Source organism: Rhodamnia argentea, chromosome 5 (genome assembly GCF_020921035.1).
Source record: "Rhodamnia argentea isolate NSW1041297 chromosome 5, ASM2092103v1, whole genome shotgun sequence".
In the NCBI taxonomy this organism is placed as follows: Eukaryota; Viridiplantae; Streptophyta; class Magnoliopsida; order Myrtales; family Myrtaceae; genus Rhodamnia; species Rhodamnia argentea.
This window is the reverse complement of record NC_063154.1, coordinates 11,384,167-11,405,230: the sequence shown is the minus strand read 5'-3', so window position 1 is coordinate 11,405,230 and position 21,064 is coordinate 11,384,167. Positions and strand designations below refer to the sequence as shown.

The 21,064-nt window shown below is 37.9% G+C and overlaps 2 protein-coding genes across 2 annotated transcripts; both read right to left on the bottom strand.

The window, feature by feature from the left end:
- Positions 1-7,655: 7,655 nt before the first annotated feature.
- On the bottom strand, positions 7,656-8,503 carry LOC115730512 (metallothionein-like protein 4B). The gene is given in 2 exon segments (XM_030661135.2): positions 7,656-7,950; positions 8,174-8,503. Coding segments are annotated over 2 exon segments (258 nt in total). The 5' UTR covers positions 8,257-8,503; the 3' UTR covers positions 7,656-7,775.
- Positions 8,504-17,665: 9,162 nt separating this feature from the next.
- Positions 17,666-18,887, bottom strand: LOC115729220 (protein EXORDIUM-like 5). Its single transcript, XM_030659696.2, has one exon. It carries the CDS (start codon positions 18,829-18,831, stop codon positions 17,722-17,724), a length of 1,110 nt encoding a protein of 369 aa, XP_030515556.1. The 5' UTR covers positions 18,832-18,887; the 3' UTR covers positions 17,666-17,721.
- Positions 18,888-21,064: the final 2,177 nt, after the last annotated feature.

Sequence of the window (21,064 nt, the reverse complement as noted above, 5' to 3'; positions counted from 1 at the left end):
AAATTTTTGAAGATATGTATGTAATTATGTAAAATGAATTTAAGAGTCCTTGTAATAAATCTTGTATGGGATTAAAGCTATTGCGTAATTTATTTTGTTATTATTCATCCGATAGGAAAATAAGTGTGTGAAGTCATGGAAACTACTGAAAATTGAGGTGTACTACTTTTCTTTATGCAGAGTACTATGTTTCGTATGATCCTAGTAGTCTACTTTTAGTATATTGATAGGTAATATGGATTGAACTTTGTTTATCTTCTTCTTGAAGCTGTCTATCTCTTTTCCCCCATACCCTAAAGCACGAAAGAAAGCTTGAACAATAAATTTTGAGTTATGAACAGATTTGACCATGCTCAAATTTGTGTATAAGGTTAATTGTCTTAATGGTATGGTAAACAATAACCATCTACATGTAAAAAAGCATTGCAAAGAGAGAGTTGTCGTCGAATTTCATGAAGAAAGAAAAAAAAATCAAATTGCATGTTTTATATACTGTGGAACCCGAACCAAGAGCACCGACACACAACACACACGACACGAACGACAGCGATACGTCATTTTTCAAAAAATAGAAAATTTCGATGCATTGAGACATGTTGCATATTAAATGTATATTTTTCTATGTACATGACAAATTACCACATATATATAAAAATACCAGCATTGAGTTTCTTCTTCTTTTTTTCTTCTGCGTCTATTAGGGATTCACGATTAAGTTTTTTTTTTTTTTTCTAACCGGGTATATTAAATTTGGGGCGGCTATGTATACGACTCAAGTAAGTATATATTTTTTATAAATTTACATTTTGACCCATAATTTATCGAAAATGCTTAAGATTGATCACGTGCTTGTTGAAATGGCGTCTTAGAATGCCGGACTTGCATGCCGCTGGCATGTCCGGAGAGCTAACCACGTGTCAACTGCAATGTTTTTAAAGATAATTTCAGAAAAAAATAAAAAAAAACAATGAGAAAGTTCTTATCAGTCAAATGCAACCGAAAATGCTCCCTAAAACATTATTATATATAATACTATCTTTGCCTTGATTGCATGTATAAGTAGCTATTGAAAAAACATTATGGCAATTGTAATGGCATTATAAGACAACCCATAAAAACCATTTACAAACGCATATTTTGTCAATTTTAAAGCATGATAATTTTCATAGAATCATTAATGAAAAGAAAATTATCCACTGCAGTAATAACAAGCTGTAACAAGAGATATTGTCCGTTCAGCTGCTTGGCTCCCTTTAAAAAAAGTTACTCTTTCAAAAAAAAAAAATAATTGTGCTTGAATTAGACAATAAAATTTTTCCACTATATTAAAAAGAGAGTCATATTCACTAAAATCATCTATATATCAAGGCATAAGTTTCAATGTTTAGTGCAAGAAGCTCCAAATGACTAGTTGACATGATTGATTGTTGTTTTATCATCAATAGTTACATTTAAGCAATTTGGATCCTCATCAATATTGTTTTCCATTGTGACTACACTACAAAAAACAATATAATGCCTTCATCAACCCCAATATTCAATCTTTGAGTAACTTCTCGTAAATTTGTACCGAAAATTGAAGTTGAAAAATCCACGATCATGACGGCTATCCAGGGAAATAAGGTTAATAATTGGCCAAATAGCTCATGTCTAAATATTTTCGTGAACGATAAAAATATTTTCATCCATTTATTTTTATAAGCATTATAAGAGATCTTTTTTTGGAAAGATATTTTTCGAGAAACAAACCAAACCTAAAATAGTTCACTTTCTGCATATTTGTGAACATTGCAACGTCATTGACTGACCTAGATACGTACGAAATCACACAATGCAATAACACTTTAAAGTCTCTTGACTCGAGCTAAGTAGTTTGGTGTAGTTTCCGACTAATTCATGTCGGGCCATCATTCAGTTTCTATCTAACCGCTTTTTTTTTTTTTTTTTTTGGGTCAAATCTATCTATCCAATTGGTGTTTAGCAATTAAGTTAATGTTTTCTGAAAGATTATCGACATGAAAGATGTTAAAACCTAGTTTATCCTAAGAAAGTTGCTGAAGGAAGCTTTTTGCTACGCAAGCTACTCTATGATCAAGATACCGTGTATTTGCTTCGATGCTGAATAGCACTCGTGCCGTGTGCAGTCAATGTAACTCCAAACCACCAACACAAAGAAGTGTTTCTAGTGACAGATTACCTAATTAGATAAAGCTTTTGCAGCAAATGAATCGTCATAAGGTCTCTTTCAATACCAATTCAATCATACACCATTGTAGAAAATTGCCATGCAGCCCTTTCAGCAACTTTTTATTGGAAATCACTAACACGGCAATTCAGTTATAGCCGACTGTTCCCTTTATAGAACTATAGCTAAGTTTATTTGATAATTCTCCGTGGCGAATAAAGTGTAACGCTGTGATCTATTCTGCGACCGCTTTTTTCCGCATTCGAGACGTGCTCGATGGAAAAACTTGGTCGACCGGGCTTGGTTTGTACGATTGAAGCCGGTGATGAACGGACTTGAATTGTCAATTCAAGGACCAGGGATTATACAAATCATGGCACGGAAGTTACGTCGCCTTCCAGGCATTTTAATGGATAAAGGTACCACCATTCAAGGTTGAGAAAAGTCAAGAGAGGAGAGGAGCTTCTGAGACATTGAAGAAAAAAGGGTGGACCCAAACTCAACCCCGAAAAGAAAGTCCACGGTCAAATTTGGCTAGTACGGGGAGGGCCAATGAATTCAACCCAACTGATAAGTTTGCCGCCTCCAAGAATGAATCGAAAACCCTAACCAAAGGTTACATGCATTAATCTGCTATTATTATAGCAACAACGACGACGACAATGATCATGAAAATGACGATTATTTCGCGAATAAATACTTCAGAGGCATTTGTTTTAAACAACCGATTAAAAAAATCTACAATTTCTAAAGCTTTCTCAGCTTATGCACGACCCGAGTCATTTTTTGATGTTTGAATTATTCTGAATTAAGTACGGAAAAAATTACCGAAAAATTCCTAAACCTATTGTTATTGTGTTAAGTCAATCTTAAATTTTTTAATTGTATTAATTGAATCTTAAACATTTTCACATTTTGTTAATTGAGTTCATTCGGCCAATTTTGTCCGCAAATTGATGATATAGACATTGGCTATTCACAAGCCTTTCTACATGGCACTGCCGACGTTGACGTGAAACTTTTATAATTTTTTAGAATTGTTGTTAACTTTTATGTATTTTCCTTTTCTTTTTATTGTTAAAGGGCCAACGAGATGTCGCATGCCACCACCCGAGGTTCGGTGATCTCCGTTGGCCAATGGGCTAAGGCGAGGGGACCCTCGCCCAAATATGAGGAAGGGCCATGAGCCCTTGCCGGAGACTAGGTGAGGGCTGCGAGTCCTTCCTAGTCGTGGCGAGGGGCATGGCCCTTGCCCACCCGGGAGCGAGGGCCATGAGCCCTCGCATGCCACTAGAGGAGGGCTCACGGATCTCGTCAACCAAGTGCGAGGGCAACGAGCCCTCATTCACAGTTGGGTGAGGGCCACGACCCTCGCCAATAGGGTCCTCGCCTCGCCCTTGCCCTCGCCCAACGGCGAACAAAGGTCACTAGGCCTCAATCGATGGTCGACAACCTCATATTGGCCCTTAAAAATTTTCACATAAGCGCAAATCATGCTACATTGAACGGTTGATATCCATGCCATCAATTTCTAGCCGGATAGATTCAATTGAAAAAATGTAAAAAAAGTTTAGCATTGAATTGATACAATTAATAAATTTATGACTTTTTTTTTATAATTTCTCCCATTAAGTGTGCTCTAGCAGATTTTTGGAACATCACCGGATCACCCTAACAATAGTTATAATAATAGTAATAAAGATGCTAGTGTTGATATTGCAGAGAAGACAGACGAGATTGAAATATGAGAGCCCTTGTGTCGGTCGAAGAAGACCTTGTTAGTCAATTACTCAATTAGCAGTCTGAAAACGTTTATGACCCTGAAATTTCGTGTCGTGATGACGAAGTTACTCCCACAAAGAAATGAGCTCATCCAAGCATGGAGCGAAATAAGTCAAGGAAAAACATAAATAAGTCAAGAACAATATTTTCTATCCTTAAATAAAAAAACAACACTCAAAAGTGAAGAAAGATATTTTTTTCTTTTCAAAAAGAGAAAAATATTTTTCCTCACGTTTACTCTCTTCACTCTTTCACATTTATTTTTTTAATTATTTTAAATAAAATTCTGAGTATTTAATTATTTTTACTTTATTAATTTTCTTTCCATTATTTTTTTCTTTCTTTTTTTGCTTTTTCCCATTTGTTTTTCCTTTATTCTTCTGCCGGTTGCCTGCTAGAGGCGAGGACGAACCTCGCTGGCCTCGAGCGACGATCCACCTTGCTAGATTTGGTGAGCTTGATCTTGCCCGCCTCGCCAGATCTGGCGAGCTCGACCTCGACGTGGGCAAGCTTGCCTCGTCAAGAACCCTGAGAACATCAACCCCGCCAGAGCCAGCACGATGCAGGCCTGCTCCAAGACCGGAATATTCGGTGCGGGTAGTCCTCGTTCTAGCCGAACACGGATGGGCCCAACAGAATTCCACCCTTCGAATTTCATTCGAAAAATAAACGTAATTTACTTCTACGTGAAAAAAAGTCAACACAGAGAGAATAAGACCATTAAACACTAACGACGATCTCGGTGATGACTTTGGGTTGGCGAAGGGGCTTGAGGAAGAAGGCAGAAGCGAGAAACGACGAGGGTGAGCTTCGTTTGGACGATGAGGAGAGGGAAGGCATAGTTGAGGGGGTTGTTGCCTCGCCAAATCTGCGAGTCTCGGCCTCACTCAAGGCTGTCGCGAGCTCGACCTCGCCAGCCTCAAGTGAGGCCGAGCCTTGCAATGGCGACGCCCGAGGCCTCGCCCAATCGGCAAGGGTCGAGTTACCAAATCAACGAGGCCCGAGGCTCCAACTCGCTAGGGGCTAGTCGCCAGCCACCGCCATGGCCGGCAATCGGCCCAAGAAAAAGGAGAATGAAAAAAAAATAAAAAGAAAAGAAAAAATTTGAAAATTAAAAGTTTGATATTTTTAAAAAAGAAGAAAGAAGAAAAAAAAAAAAAGAAAAAGAAAAAAATTAAAATGAGTGCGGAAAATAATATTCAATTTTCCACACAAACGGCGAAAAAATTTTTCAGCTCATTTTTAAATTTTAGTCAAACACCACGAAAAGTAAGCGGTTCGGAAAATATTTTTCTAAAAATATTACGAATAGAATAAGACTTACGACAAATACGTACAACCGTCAGTCAAAAGGGAAAAATGCGATACGTTCACATTTTCCTTTTTTGGATCCTCCACCTCATGTGTTGTTTTCTCTCGAGACTGATCTCTTTCCCATCAATCGATGATTGAGATGTTGGAGATACCAAAATGGGGTCGCCAAAATCGAGATAGAGAAAGCTAAACTTTATGTCCTACTTTGAAAATCAATTTACAGGGAGATGTTGACTAATTGAGCTTCAATCTTGAACTGGAAAAATCCATGATCGGATTCGCCAGGTAACTATTCAATGACTGCAAATCGTTTTGAAAAGTGGGATGACTCGGAGGAACTCGAAAGCTCTTGCCGATGGCGACTTTGGTTTTGAGGTTAATCTTAATAGTCTCATAGTTTATGTCAAGTAGTTAAGGCAAAACGCTCCCTTACCGACTTATTTTTACATCCCACAATTTCAGTAGATCGCTTAATCACAAGGCAAGCCGTAGAATGTATCGCAAGACAACCCGAGGCGGAGGGAAAAATACGAGGTACTCCCAGGAATAGATCCGGTTGAGATGGGGCGGGGCTCGTAGCTTGGAGGATTAGAGCATGAAGCACCTATACTTTAAAAAATTGCCACCAATTTTTTCAAAATTAGCAACATCAAGGCCACTTAGAGATCTATCACCAAAATTCATATCTTCATTAATATCCTCATATTCGTGCAGAACAATAGCAATCTCAGAATATTGATAATATTGAGGAAACCAGCAATGATTTTTGGACGCATGGGTAAATCTGGGACAAGAGTGAAAGTTGGAGATTTTTTCACACAAAAAGAAAAATGCATGACAGAATTAGGATTAGACCTAAAGTTGAGAATTTTTTAGGGAATTAACCGAATTTAAATTGATTTGCCCAATGTCACATGTTATAGCGGACTTAGAAATCGACCAATTCTACAAGAGCTAAAACGGGCCAAGGTCTTTCCAAAACGACATAGACCAGCGAGGTCGCTGTGCATGGTCATTGAGGCCCATACCCAAAACAAGATCGATCCAAAGTTACTAATTTGGGTTGGATTGATATCGAGATTGGTCCGATTCGGATTGATACCCTCTGAAACCAAAAATATTAAAGTCTAAGGTTAGTTTGTTTCGAAGAATATTCATGGTAAAGAAAATTGCTTTTCAAATAGTTATTTTTGAGCGACATGTTTCCCCCTTTTGGGTTAGGAAATTCATTTTCTTAACTTTAAGTATGCGGACATGTTTTCCACATTTTGGGTTAGGAAATTTGTTTTCCTAATTTTAAGTATGCATATTTCCTTTGCCCGTAAAATGATTTTTCGTTAATTGATTAACAAGTAAAAGTCTAGAAAACTATTTCGTAAACAATTCTTTCACTCTTTCATTTTATTTTTTTTTACATTTTCATGTAATTTTTTTGCTAAAATTGTCTTTTTAGGCACTTGTCTAGAAATACAGTATTTTATGTGCTTGGCACATAACAAAATACGTATAAGTTGGAGAGCACCATGTGAGAAATACAAGTCGGTGATAGGATGCATTTTTTGATCCACAATATGGTGCACTTAATATAATTTTTTTTTTTACAAAAAAATTCAAATAAGGGCCCAAAGCGCCTTTATTTTTTGAGATTAGGGCTTAAAATTGATCTTATTTCAAATAAAGGCTCGAAATGCTCTCTTTATCTCAAAGAATGGCCCGAAGTGGACATTATTTTAAATAAGGGCATGAAGTGACCATATCGGTTTCAAAAAAGGGCACAACCCATTGGTTAGAGATATTTTTGTCATTTAACATTTTTCTTTGTTTTTTACTTTTTTCTATCTTTCAAAAATTAAAAAAATTAAAATTAAAAAAACTACAGGCGCATATATTTTCTATTTTTTTGACTTTTATTTTTTTATGTTTTGATTTAATTTTACTAAAAATTAAACAAAAATTTTTTTATTTTGACGGAAATACCCTTGATCGGCGAGCTCCTCATGCCATTATTTGAGATCATTAGGGCACTTCAAGCCTTTATTTGAAACCAATACCACTTCAAACCCTTTGGTATTTCAAATTCTTATTTCCTTTTTTTTTTTTTTTTTTTTTTTGCATTCATGAGTTGCCAATTCTGAAGATGAAGTATTTCATAGTACCGCATAAAAAAATAGTTATCAATTTTGCGGTAATTTGGCATCTCTCGAATAAACTATGTCTATACTTCCACGCTTATCGGTTTTTGCCCTAAAACCGATAAATATGTGAACTCATCCTATATTCATCGTTTCCTCCTTTCTAGAATGTTTGTTACGAGGTTTTTCATAATACATCATTTCATTTATCTATAAAAAAAAAAAAAGGAAGGTTAGACTTATTAGAGCCTGGCCTCGTTTTATTCTTGTGGAAAATATTTACAATCAACAAACACAGCCCCCAGACACTGAAAAGGTACCCTCTCCCAAAAAAAAAAAAAAAAGGAAAAGCTCATCCAAACTCAGGCGGCGCACGTGGGGCACGTGCAGCCATTGCCGCAGCGGCAGTAGCGCCTGTCGGTGCCGGTGGCGGCCTCCGTCTTGGTGCATGCACAAGGGTTTCAGCTGCAGTGCTAGCCGCACGTGCACCGCTTGTGAGCATCGTCCCCGGCCGAGGCTTCACTGATCGACGTGCACCTGTTCAAATCAAATGAACAATCATTTTATCCACGAGGATGCGTAGTTCAATTCAACTCAGGATTAAAAGGGCATCGACGTTAACGCGTAATTAAGGCATCACAATTTATTATACTGTATACCTAACTCATACATGATCCCATCGATCCACAATATGTAAGTGTAGTTAATGCATGGCATTAAGTACCACGAAAGACAAAGCAAAAATTCTAATGAGGCGCACCTGCAAGCACCGCCGCCAGGACAGGGGTCAGGACAGCCGCACCGGTCGTTGCAGCCGGCGGTGGTTCTGCTCCGATCTGCCATCTTTCTCAGCTCTTTCTTTCTTTTCCCTTTGTGGCCGCGAAGGACAGAGTAACAGCAAATGCAGTCATGGAAGTGAAGCCCTTCCCGGAATTTTATAGAAGGGTAGGGTTTCCCGGTTCTTCTGCATGCTTCCTCGTCCCACGGAATGCCAAGTGTCTCGAGATCTATCGGCGAGCTCGACACGTGGCGGATTCCGGCGTCAATGGCGGTTGCAGAGTTCAGATTATATAGGACCTTGACCAAGCGGATGAAGTACACGGAATTGGATAAGCTTTGCAGTTGTTTCTAGCTGGTCAATATATTCGGTTTAACCAGATGATTGGTCGCGCGAGAAACTAGTTTATATATCACATGGATTGTTGAAAATGTCCAAAAAAATGCCTAAAAATTGCAATTATTTTACTCATTTTATTGTCTCTCGCCTTGCTATAATTAATAAGAAAGTACTCGACTTTCAAAGCAATAACAAAAACATATAACAAAAGAACCAATGCATAAAAATTACAATATTTTCTCAATTTTTTATTAAATAGGTGTCAATTGAGGCCACAGTTTAGTAAAATCTTATAATGTTAATCCACAAAATTGTGCGAGTTTTTTTATGCTAACAAAGAAGGATGAGAGGGGACGGATGGCGTAAGTGCCTAACATCGGATGTTACTGTTGAAAAAAATATCGGAGGAAATAAAGTAACAATGTAGTCGGACTTTGAGACGGGTAATCACTCTATTTTAGGATTAATTTGCCCCACAAAATTACTATAGGTTTCTGGCAAATTCCCTTCAAAATACAACAAAGTCACGGTGAGAATACCGATAGCAATTCCAGTAAATCCCCTAAAATTCTCTTCGAAATAATGGAAAGATGTATGTTTCTCTTTTGAAGGAAAACAAAAAAAGAAATGAACAGAAAATGATCCATTATATAATATGAATAGAACACACCTCTTGGTATCCAAACTACTCATACGGACACACCTATTCATATCCGAAAAATTGCAATTCGGACATAATTATTCGTATGTGAAAACCATCATTCGGACACAACCATTCATGTTCGAACAGTCATAATTAAAAAAAAATAATGAAATAAACTTATAGAATAATTAATTTTGAAATTAAAAAAATTACTGATTATGGCTTATTTTCGTCCACGGCGATTTAAAAAAGGCATGATGAGGTCTAGCCCACCCATCCATTTCTTCATTTAAAAGGATATAATAACCTTTTCATATTTAAAGTATTTTGCACTCTCTCATCCATCCTATGTGGGACAAGGAAAATGCCTTATTTGTTTGTTTTACAAACAAACACCAACCGTTACCGCTAGGGACCTCGACAACCTACGACGACAGAATGTGTGGCTAGCAGTTGTATTAGATTATCTTCCCTAATGGACCATTGCACACAATACTCAAAGGTTGACCTCCGAAAGTGCCAAACGAACACGAGCCCGTGTTAACTCACAAAGTAAGCCCTAGCCCGTGTTAACACACGGTACTCAAACTCACAAAAGTTCGGAGTCTCGACCACTTGAAAGTAAGCCCTAACCCACGTAAGCCATCACCTTCATGGTTGTGACTTGTAAGGTTAGGTGTTATCCAACCACATCCATAATTGGTTACATTTCATTGTCAGGATAAAGGGCTGGATAAGATAGAATATATTCTATCTTGTGTTTGATTTTTGCCCAAAACAAAATAAAGTCGGACATAAATGCAGATATAGCCGTGGAAAAAATATCCTATAGGGAAGGTAGGATAACAGTGGATATGATTTCTTATATCCGTGGTATAAAAGATATTTCTCTCGAATATCAAACTTCTTGAATTCATAAAAAAAAAATAACAGTTAAGTATAAATAATAGTTGAACTCCAACATAAAAAAAAATAAAATTCAAAATAACAAAAAATTACAATATTTTTTATTTTATTTATTCCTTTTTTTATTTATATAGTTGAATTTCTTTCTAGTCTAATAATATAAAATATTTTAGGTATTCAATACTATTTATATAAAAAAAAACAAGTAAATAAAATCAAATTAGAATAACTCAGATTTTAAATGAACAAATTCAAACTTGAAAAGGCTTTATCTAATTATCAAAGAGTGAGGAGAATTGAGATTTCTAAAACACAAACACCTTCTCCATCTCCTTCGACTCTGTCTCTTTAGTTCATGTTAAGGATTCACACTCCTTAGTTTTTTAGTTCATGTCAAAGCTCCATGAAAATGATGAGAGTCGAACCTTTTCTCCTTCTTAGCTCTTTGGTTCACGTCAAAAGTCCACAAAAGCATCAAGAGAGTCAAAGTTCCTTGTCCTTTGTAACTCTGTGATTTGCGTTGAAGTTTCATGAAAATAGTGAAAGAGTCGAGGCACTATACTTTTCGGAATTGTGAAGGCAAAAGGCAAAATAATTGTGTTCTCTCTATCTCTCTTACCAGATTTTGCATTCACTAGCTAATCTACCTCGTTGAGGTTGCTGTAATTCATTTACATTTCTTGTCATAGTCGAACCTATAGCTCTGGAATGCTTTAATGAGCTACTTCGTTGTTTAATATCTACATCACACAACAGTAATTGATTGATTGATGGAGGTCGTCTTCATTTACGCATTTATGGATTCTTTAGCAGTGAATCACGAGAAATTTTTACAATCTCTATTTATGCATTTTCTAGTTTATTTACATTGATATGCCGTTCAAAGCAAACAATGTACAAATTAATATATAATAATATTTAGATTTATCACTGCGATTCACCGGATAGAATATAGCCAAATCATTAGATTTCATATCTTATCTTATACGGATTATAAATCTAGACGATCAAACACAGTATAATAGAATTGATATATGATGGGTTAGGCAAATAGAATTGCGAAAAAGCACAAATATCTTAAATGTGATCTAAAGCAAGAGGAAGAGCATTTTGAACTTTCTTGACACTGCCCACGAGTCGAATGCATCTTTCCTCTTTATGAGTATTTCCTCCATGTGGGTTCGATGCACATGTCTTCTTACTTTTCTTAGCAAAGGCCAAGCGGGGCATTGTTAGCGTTAGGACGATGGATGAGGAAAATGCGAGCAAAAACTACCTTTCATACAAATTATCCTTAGTCTTTGAATATCTCCAAATGATACCCATAACACATTTATCAGAATATAATATTTTTCTCACAAAATATTGCAAACTGATGCTTGTAACACATTTTCTACAAAACTATATCGTTTCAGAAAAAAAAAATCTCAAACCGGTACCACCGAAATTTATCCTCCACATCGGATCCTAAACTACTAACATATGTCAGATTTAAATTGAGGGTACTATTGACACCTTAAATTTTGACTAATCTTTTTCAGTTCATTTTCTACATAAAAAATTAGAACTACTTTTAGTTCTAAACAAAAATAATCAAATCAAATTTTTTATGTTTATTTCTCGCATTCATGCATTGCATTGGCATACAATTGAACTAGCAGAGCATTTGAGCTTAATTTGATGGGTGTTTGGACTAGACATTGGGTGAAAAATGCATCAAGAAGGTTTGGATTTGAAAGAAATATTTCCTCGGGGACTAGATTGCAAATACTTAGAATTTCGGGGACCGAAATGCAAATACTTAAAGCTTGAGGGTCTATTTGCAAATAACCAAGAGAAGGGAAGATGATGAAGAGAGGATGGAGAAATTTGGATATAAAAGAGGGAGAGTTCTTGAGATTGGAGGAGAGTTTTGGTGATGGAAAAATTGGAGAGTTCTTGAGAGAATTTTCGTGAGATAGAGAGGTGATTATCCGGAGTTCCAATCATGTCGGTAGCCTGGAGCGGTTTCATGCCAATTGATCTTACGTTGCCATTTGTACTCCGATATACTCATTTCAAGTACCACGAGGTTCAGCATTCGACCATCTATCACTAGCCTCTAACGGTGCGTCAATCCGATGTCTAGAGCTTCCCGTCCAAGCCTTTGAAGTTGTCCCTCTTGCTACCCGTTTCAACCTACTGTCCGCTAGTTTTGAGCTGCTATCCAGCCGCTGTTTAGCCTTGATTCATGGGTAATCACCCTCCATTTTCATTTCATTTGAGGAACTAACATTGCTATTATGTGTGATAGATCAATTGAAAGTGGTATCTAGTGAATTGGCCTCCGAAAAGTGATAGTTTTGGGCGAAAATTCCAGCTTGTGCACGTGCAAATTTTTTGCTTAAAAAAAAAAGAAAAATAAACTTCAATGGCTACCCCTCGGAACTCACAGAGTTTTTTTTTTTTTCAAGCAAAAAATCTGCATGTGCACAAGTTGAAATTTTCTCCCAAAACTAGCACTTTTCAAAGCCCGATTAACTAGAGACCACTTCCAATTGATCTATCACACATAATAGCAATGTTAGATCCTCAAATGAAATGAAAATGGAGGGTGATTATCCATGAATCAAGGCTTAATAGCGACTAGACAGTAGCTCAAAACTGGCGGACAATAGGCTGAAATGGGGATAGTAGAAAGGGTAACTTCGGAGACTTAGATAGGAAGCTCTAAACATCGGATTGACATAACATCAATGGCCAATGATGGATCGTCGAATGCTAAACGTCGTGGTACCCGGCACGAGTCGATTGGAGCATAGATGGCGATGTAAGATCAATTGGCGTGAAACTGCTCTAGGCTACCAATGAGATTGAAACTTCGGATGATCACCTCTCGATCTCACAAAAATTCTCTCAAGAACTTTCCAATTTTTCTATCACCAAACTCCCCTCCAATCTCAAGAATTCTCACTCTTTTATAACCAAACTTCTCTATCCTTTCTTCATCATCTTCCCTTCTCCATCTTCCTTTCTCCATCTTCTCTCCATCATCTTCCCTTCTCTATCTTCTCTTCCATCATCTTCCCTTTTTTTGTTATTTGCAAAATAGACCATCAAGCTTTAAGTATTTACATTTCGATCTCTGAAGTTTTAAGTATTTGCAATCCAGTCCCTGAAGTTCTAAAGATTTGCAATACAGTCCTTGAGAAAAATATTTCTTTCAAGTCCAAACCTTCTTGGTGCATTTTTCACCCCATGTCTAAGCTCAAATGCTCTACCGGTCCAATTATATGCCAATGCAATGCATGAATGCCATAAATAAACATGAAAAATTTGATTTGATTATTTTTGTTTAGAACTAAAAGTAGCTCTAATTTTTTATGCAAAAATGACTGAAAAAGATTTGTCAAAATTTATGTGTCAATAGGTACCGATTAAAGAATTTCCGTTATATGAAATTAAATTGCAGTAAAGGTGTCATGGGGTACCGATTTGGGATTATTCATGAAATTAAAATTAGTTTGGGACCAATGTGTCACCGAGTACCAGTTTGAAATTTTTAATTGTATTAATCTTTTTATAAAGAAGATTAATTGTTTTATCATTTTTTTTACCCCTGAATTTTCATTCCTCACTTTTTACCCCGCTCCCAAACACAACGAGTTCTCCAGCTCAAAGGGAAAGTGAAAGCCAGGACCACCCCTTCTTTCCTCTTCTCCAGTTAAAGGACCGATTAGTGGGCCCCATCTCACATGGAACAGTGAATGAAAGCACCAAGATGTCCGGTTTAGATATTGGACAACTACATTCATGTGTCCATCGAAAGCTGGAATCAGTGTTCCTAACATTGTAACATTATAATAAATAGGGAAAATGACGCAAATTGTCTCAAAATTTTGACTCAATATGCAATGCGACCTCTAAACTTTTAATCCCAATATGATCTCTAAACCTTAGCCCAATGTGCAATGTGGCTCATGAACTTTTAATTTATTCAATGTGATTTATATACTTTTGGTACATTTTCAATTTAGCCTCCGAAATATATAAAAATATTTAAGGTTATCCCTAAACTTAAATTAACGGAATGGCAACATTAAACATTTTTATAAAGTTTCGGGACTAAATTGAACATGTACCAAAAGTTCATGGATCATAATACACAATGGGCTAAAGTTCATGGATCGCATTAAACTAATTAAAAGTCTAAGGATCACATTGCATATTGTGCCAAAATTCTGAGACAATTTGTGTCATTATCCTTAATAGGTAGAAAACATACATAATAAGTGTGATATCACTCCTTTTGCCCATTAGCGACAGAACGTAGTATACATGCTGATTTTGTTTTATTTTTAAGTGTGAATATATAATAGAGATTAACACGATTCCTAAAAAATTATGACATAGCAATACTAGTCTTTCATTTCGATTTTTTCTTGTGCTTTTTGCTGCTTCTTCTTCTTCTTCTTCTTCTTCTTCTTCTTTCAATTTTCTAGAAACATTGGTTATTACATTCGCCCTGTGTACGAGAAATTTGTTGATTACCCCTCCTTTGTGCAGGGAGTACCAATGCCAACGAAAATAACTTTCCTGGCGAAACAAGTACACGGATGCAAATTCTCCGAGAATCGAATGCTATTTTCCCATGCGATTGACATTTCGCTCTAATCAAAATTCCTATAGCCATGGCAACATGCCGTATGTTGTTGTCTTTTGATTGCTCGGAATCCACGACTGATTATTTCATCAATCAATGTTGTGACAATCGGTGGTCAATCCTAATTCCGAAAGGGTTCATAATTTCGATGCGCATAGGTTATGACTAATTTAAAGTTAGGGATTATTATACAAATGGTTCATGAACTTCGGCTGAATATACAATATGATCCCTTAACATTTAATTTGCTAACCGTTGTTTCTAAACTTTGGTCCAACGTGCGGTGTGATCTCCCTAAATTTTTAATTTATTCGACGTGGTCCCCGAACTTTTATATAAATGTTCAATCTAGTTCCTGAATTGTTATATTTACGGATTCAGTATAGTCCTTTGAGTTACTGAGCGTGTACAAAAAAATTAGGAATTACACCGAATAAGATCACATTATATATTAAGGTGGTTCGATGTCCAACCTTTCAAAATTTGCACTCTCTTCTGTCCTATCTATCCTCTTCACGGAGGCAACAGTTGCCCTCCAACCAAAGAAGGGACCCCACCCCAAACCAGAAACCAACACCTTTTTTCCAACCCCTTGGCTATGGACTGTAAAAAGTGATAGCAATCAATCATCCTGGTCAAGTAGCTCTTGTGGGGCCCTCGCTTACATTAGCTGTTGATCACTTGAATTTGTCCCCCGGGCATCAAGCATCCTGATTGAAGTTCAAGTCGCCCTTTGATGCTCTTCAATCATGGTGCCCACCTTCCTTCGTCCTTTAGGCTTCTGGATTTGAACAATGGAGAGGCAAGTGGAGGTCAAGGTCACCCTTGGAGTTCAATTGAGTCCCCCCTAGCTTGGTGGGTTTTGTTGCTTGTGATAAAAATTGTAGCGATTGCTTGACTTCACTTGATGATCAAAAAGACGATTTCAAGCCTCCATGCGAGCTCGATCCTGACTTGCCGATTCATCTTTGATTTTGGAGTGGATGGATTGAGTTTGGATTTATTTATTTGAGCTCGAACCATTTATGGGTATGCTTAGCTTATTTATGCCTGGCTCACAAAGATGGGAGAGCAAAAAAATGGACGGAAAATTCACATGATTATCATGATAGTAACAATTCAACTTTTTTTTTTCTAGATGGAGCCTACCTTTTGCTCTCTTTTGACTTTGGTGTTAGAGTTGAGAATGGCAATGTACAAGTATTACTATTGCTTAATGCATTATATAATTCACACCCATATCAAGGGTTTTGGACTCATATGCAATACCTTAATACTGATTATGAGTAGCTTTTATTTAGGCGCGTGCAGATATTTTTATATGAAGGATTCTTTTCATCAATAAACATAAATTTATTACCAAAAGAAATCCCAAAAAAAAATCACAATTTGAGAATTAATTATATGTGAAGAAGGAAAGGAAGAAAGACTACCATTATCATGAACCCCATATAGACACGTATATCGAAATTGGCAATCCATGGTTATTCTTGCACTTGTTTGTTAGCAAAATTTATTGCAAGAGCATTACGCTTTTGCGCTTTTATAGTCACTTTTCTAAATCAAATTTAATTGTAGGGACAAATTTAGAGATGAAAAGTGAGACATCGAATTCAAATACGAGAACACACCCTCACAAAATGTAGGATGTTTGTTGGGCAATCACCAGAAGGCAACATTGAACTTTGACAATCAATTATATCTAATTTTTCCTTTACTTTTTTTTTTATGTCAGCCTAAGAGTGCTTTAATTCTCTAAAAAAAAAAAAAATGGATACCGAATTTGACAACAGGCTTTATATGTATGGTTAATACCACAAAAATCTCAAGCCTGGTATACCTATGATAATGTTACGCCAAACTAATGCCGATACATCCGACAAATTTATCATCCGTTAAATTTTACTTTTAAATTGCCGAATTAGATGACACGTGATAATTGACTGGCGTGTTAATTTGGGGGTTTTATCCTCTATTTGTCACAAGTGTACTAATTTGAAATTTTTTATTATATGAACCAAATTTAAGAAAAACTAATTGTTACATATGTATCAGTTTGGGATTCTTGATAGTCAAAAAATTAATTTGAAAAAAAAATTATGATAAGTATATCGATTTGAAATTTTTTATGTTAAAAAAATTAATTTTGGATAAGTTTGTTGTAAGTATATAAATTTTAAATTTTTTGTGGTATTAACTCCGGCATTAAATGTAGAACTTTTCACTGCACCAAATATATATATATATATATATATATATATATATATATATATATAACTTTTCAAACACGTTTCCTAAAAATGGTTTTTGTTACCATGAAAAAGAAAATCCAAAAGACTAATAAAATCCCGAGAAAAGATCCTGCCGACCAGATGATCCAGATCCGTGGGTTTTAGATTTTGACCATGCTTGCAACCGAATTGGGTTAAGACCAATCGACTTAAAATAGCAAAAGAATGGACTGGCATACGACCCTTGTCAATTCTTGTCTTAGTAAATCCAAATTGCCCGTGAAGGCATAGTACTGACTAGATTAACAACTTTAACGAGTGCTTTACCACTAATTAATTGCTGACAAATTTTTTTCATTATCTCTAACTCTAGTCTGACAAAGACTCTTTAAGACTCTAGACAGACGAGGGCAAGAATCGAATCCCGCAGTCCTGATACTAGCGTTTCCACCCTTTCAATCCTTTTACTAGCAGTACGGCATGCCCGATCAAAAAATGTTATCATGAACTTTTTGTTTACATCTAAGTAAAAATTCTAGGCGAAATTGGAAGAAAAAAAAAACACGGGGATAAAGAAAAATAGAGATCATCTCATCTCCTATCTTCTTCAAGCTTCTAGTCCTCCAGCCTCCTCCATGATGTCCTTCCTCCAATCTCCCCAAACCCATTTTCTTTTTATCTCCGAAAAAACCCCCAAGAAAATTAAATAAAAAAAAGATTAAAAAAAATCGCTTTGCAGAAAAAGAAAATTTGAAAATTAAAAATTAAATTAGTCCAAAGCATTTGGACCGGCACAAGCCTTCAGCACGGGGCTCCACAGCCACTGCACCAAGAACCTCCGCCCGCTCCGCCCGTTCATGTTGAAGCTCCGCCCTCCTCCGTCCCTCATCACCTGCCCGATGTACCCGCCGCCGCCGCCCGTCCCGTAGAGACCCTCGCAGAGATCCCCGATCTCCGTCGGCGCCGTCGGGTCCTCCCCGGCGTACCACGCGTTCACCAGCGGGTTCGACGACAGCTCCGCCAGCTCGTGCCCGATCACGCTGATCATGCCGTCCACGCCGACGTCCCCGTTCGGCGGCGACAGAGGCTTCGGCCCCCCGGCGGCGGCGCCGCCCATGTAGCCGGGGATGGCGAAGGGGTAGGCGCAGACCTCCGGGCACTGGCGGCCGGAGTTGCCGACCCAGGCGTAGGGGAGGGTGTAGCCCACCATGGAGGGGAAGGTGAAGTAGTGGAAGCCGCAGACGGCGCGGCAGAAGTCCTGCATCGTGACGTCCTCGGCGGTGAGGACGAGGTAGACGCCGTTGCGGTGGTCGACGGGGAATCGGGCGGCCCGCGCGGCGGTGGCGATGACCTGCTGGACAGAGAGCCGCGTGAGGGAGCGGCCGTGGGAGCAGGCGACGTCCTCGTGCTCGCCGGCGACGACGACGGCGCGGGACACGTTGGCGCCCGTCTGGTCGGTGTAGAGGGAGGCGGTGCGCCACCACTCGGCCACGGAGGGGGACGGCGGCTGGGCCGCGGCGGAGGAGGAGCGGCGGCCGGAGGCGGCGGAGATGGAGAGGAGGAAGTCCTTGATGAGGAGCTTCTGCGGGGAGGCCCAGCGGCCGTACCAGATGAGGTAGAGGTTGATGGGGGAGTTGGAGAGGACGGGGCCCATGTGGTAGCGGAGCTGGACGAGGTCCGACGAGCCCTCGAATTTCTTGGAGGAGGCGAGGGAGAGGGATCGCGGCGGGAGCTTCGGGTTGTGGTACTGAATTTGCGGGTGGGGGGTGGTTTTCAAGCTCAAGGTCTGGTCCTGTTGAGGACGAGGAACGAGAGATGCATTGGAGGGGCGGAGAAGGAGGACGAGGAGGAGAGAGACAGTGAACTGGGTGGGCGACATTTTTTCCCGTTTGGCCGGTGTCGGCGGCGGCGGCGGCGGCGGCGGAGACGGTGGTGGTGGTGGTGGCGAGGAGGAGGATGGGGAGTGGGGGGTATATAAAGAGGGAGTGAGAGAGCGAGTGAAGAAGAAAAGGGGGGCGTTTGGGAGGGAAATGGGCTGGAGACAGCTGCGACGCGTGGGCACCCCCCTCCCTATTTTCGTTGAGAAGTGAGTCATGTACGAACTACGTGTGCTCAGTTTCTTTTCAGTTAAACCCCTATGTATTTAAGCTAAATTCATCATCTACCTTACTTTCTTATTTTTTTTATGAAATTATCTTTAGCACATGTACTATTTAGAGTTAATGCCATAAAAAACTTCAAATTGATACACTAAAATAAATTTAACCTCTATTAATTTTTATTAAATCAAGTTAATATCAGAAAAAAATGTCAAATTGGTATACTGGTTACAAACGGAGAGTATTACAAATGAAGAGTGAAAATCCCAAACTAGCACATCTGTCAATATTTTATGTTATTCAACTCAATAACTTGATAGCAAAATTTGACGAAAATTAACAAGGGTAAATTTATCACGGTTGTACCGGTTTGAAGGTTTTTTTAGTCAAAAAAATTAATTTTATTAAATTTATCATATGCGTATCGGTTTGGATTTTTCATACTATTAATCCTAATTTTTATTCATGGGGTGACCACTTATTTTCCTTCCATGCGTGTAAATCCTCTCAATATGTTTATCAATTTGTTTCGTAAGCGGTGCATTATGATTTAAAAACAGTGCATAATATTTCTCGACTTATTCCTCAAATGTATCTCAATAAATTTAGCAAATAGAGTTTACATTATCGTCTGAAAAATAGCCCCACTCGTGTAACGCATGAGCGTGAGAAATAATATTTCCTATTTCTTTTCGAGTTCTTGATGAGTAGTTTTTTTTTTTTTTTGTTAGAAGGTACTTGATGAGCAATTTAAGAATAAATAAAAAAATTTATTTTTTAACTCCCTTATCAATGTCATTCAAGTTTCACGAAATTAGAAAAAATTATATGTAAATTTACGTATCAACATTTATGTGTTACCAACATTCGGGAGTTTCAGATTTAAAAGATGCCACATGAATTTTCCGTCCGCTTAAAACTAACGAGCTTAACTAGAAGGATTCAAGTGCATTGAACTTGTAAGGTTTTTAACTTAATACGAAAAAAAAAGTTTCAAGACTTAATTATATAATCATGACAAGTTTTAAAAGTTACCCAAGATCCGAGATCTCCCGCCATAAAGGTATGGGTGACATTAAGGGATCCGGTCTGTCCATTTCAAAATAGACGGCCCGGATTCATCCACGTCACCTTTTAAAAAGGGGGAAATTTTTTTATGGGAAATTTCGAAATTTTAAAAAAAGTGATGTGGATCAATTTGGGTCGTCCATTTTTTATTTGGATGGCCCGGATCGATCATGTCACCCCTAATATTGCTTGTTAGGGGATCCGGTTCCCTCCTCCCTCCTCTATTGTTGTCGTCAATGGAGTGTTTGGTCGGCACGGATCGTTGCGAACTCGCTCGCTTGTCGCTTATTTTTGTGACCCGAAAAATGGGGAATCTAGTTGTCTTTTAGCTTTGGGGGTCGGTCCGATTTGAATGTGGGAGCGACCCGATTGGCCCTCTTCTCTGGTTGCTTTTTGAAAAACGGACCGTTTTGGGGTTGGACGGTTGGTGCTTTTCCTTGCTAATTAGTTTAAGTTCGGTTATTACTTGCAGGCTTTTACCGTTTCCTAAGCTTGTCTTGATTAGAGTGCCAATGAGACGATTAATCCAAGATTAGCAATTGTTAATCTTCAGAAGATTAGTCACCGATAGGTACTTGTACGTTACCTTTACAATAGGTCTCTCTAGATAACAAATGTCTTTGAAATAATCGAAGAGCGTTGATCAAGACTTTCGCGAAACCCGGATCATTTGGCCCATGATCAATCGACTGCCCAAATAGGAATTTTTTTTTTTTTTTTGCGTTAATGAAGATTTTTCAATAATGGGTTAGTCCTTAAAAGTTCTTCTTCAGTGCAAAAATGGTGTTGGTGTAGGCTTTGGCAATTTTTTCTAGGATTAATACAACAAAAAACTTCAAAAAGGTACACATCTAAAAAATTTAGCCAAAATATCTTGGTCATAAAAAAATTCAAACCGATATACATGTGACAAAGTTTACTTTCCGTTAGATTTCGTTAAATTTT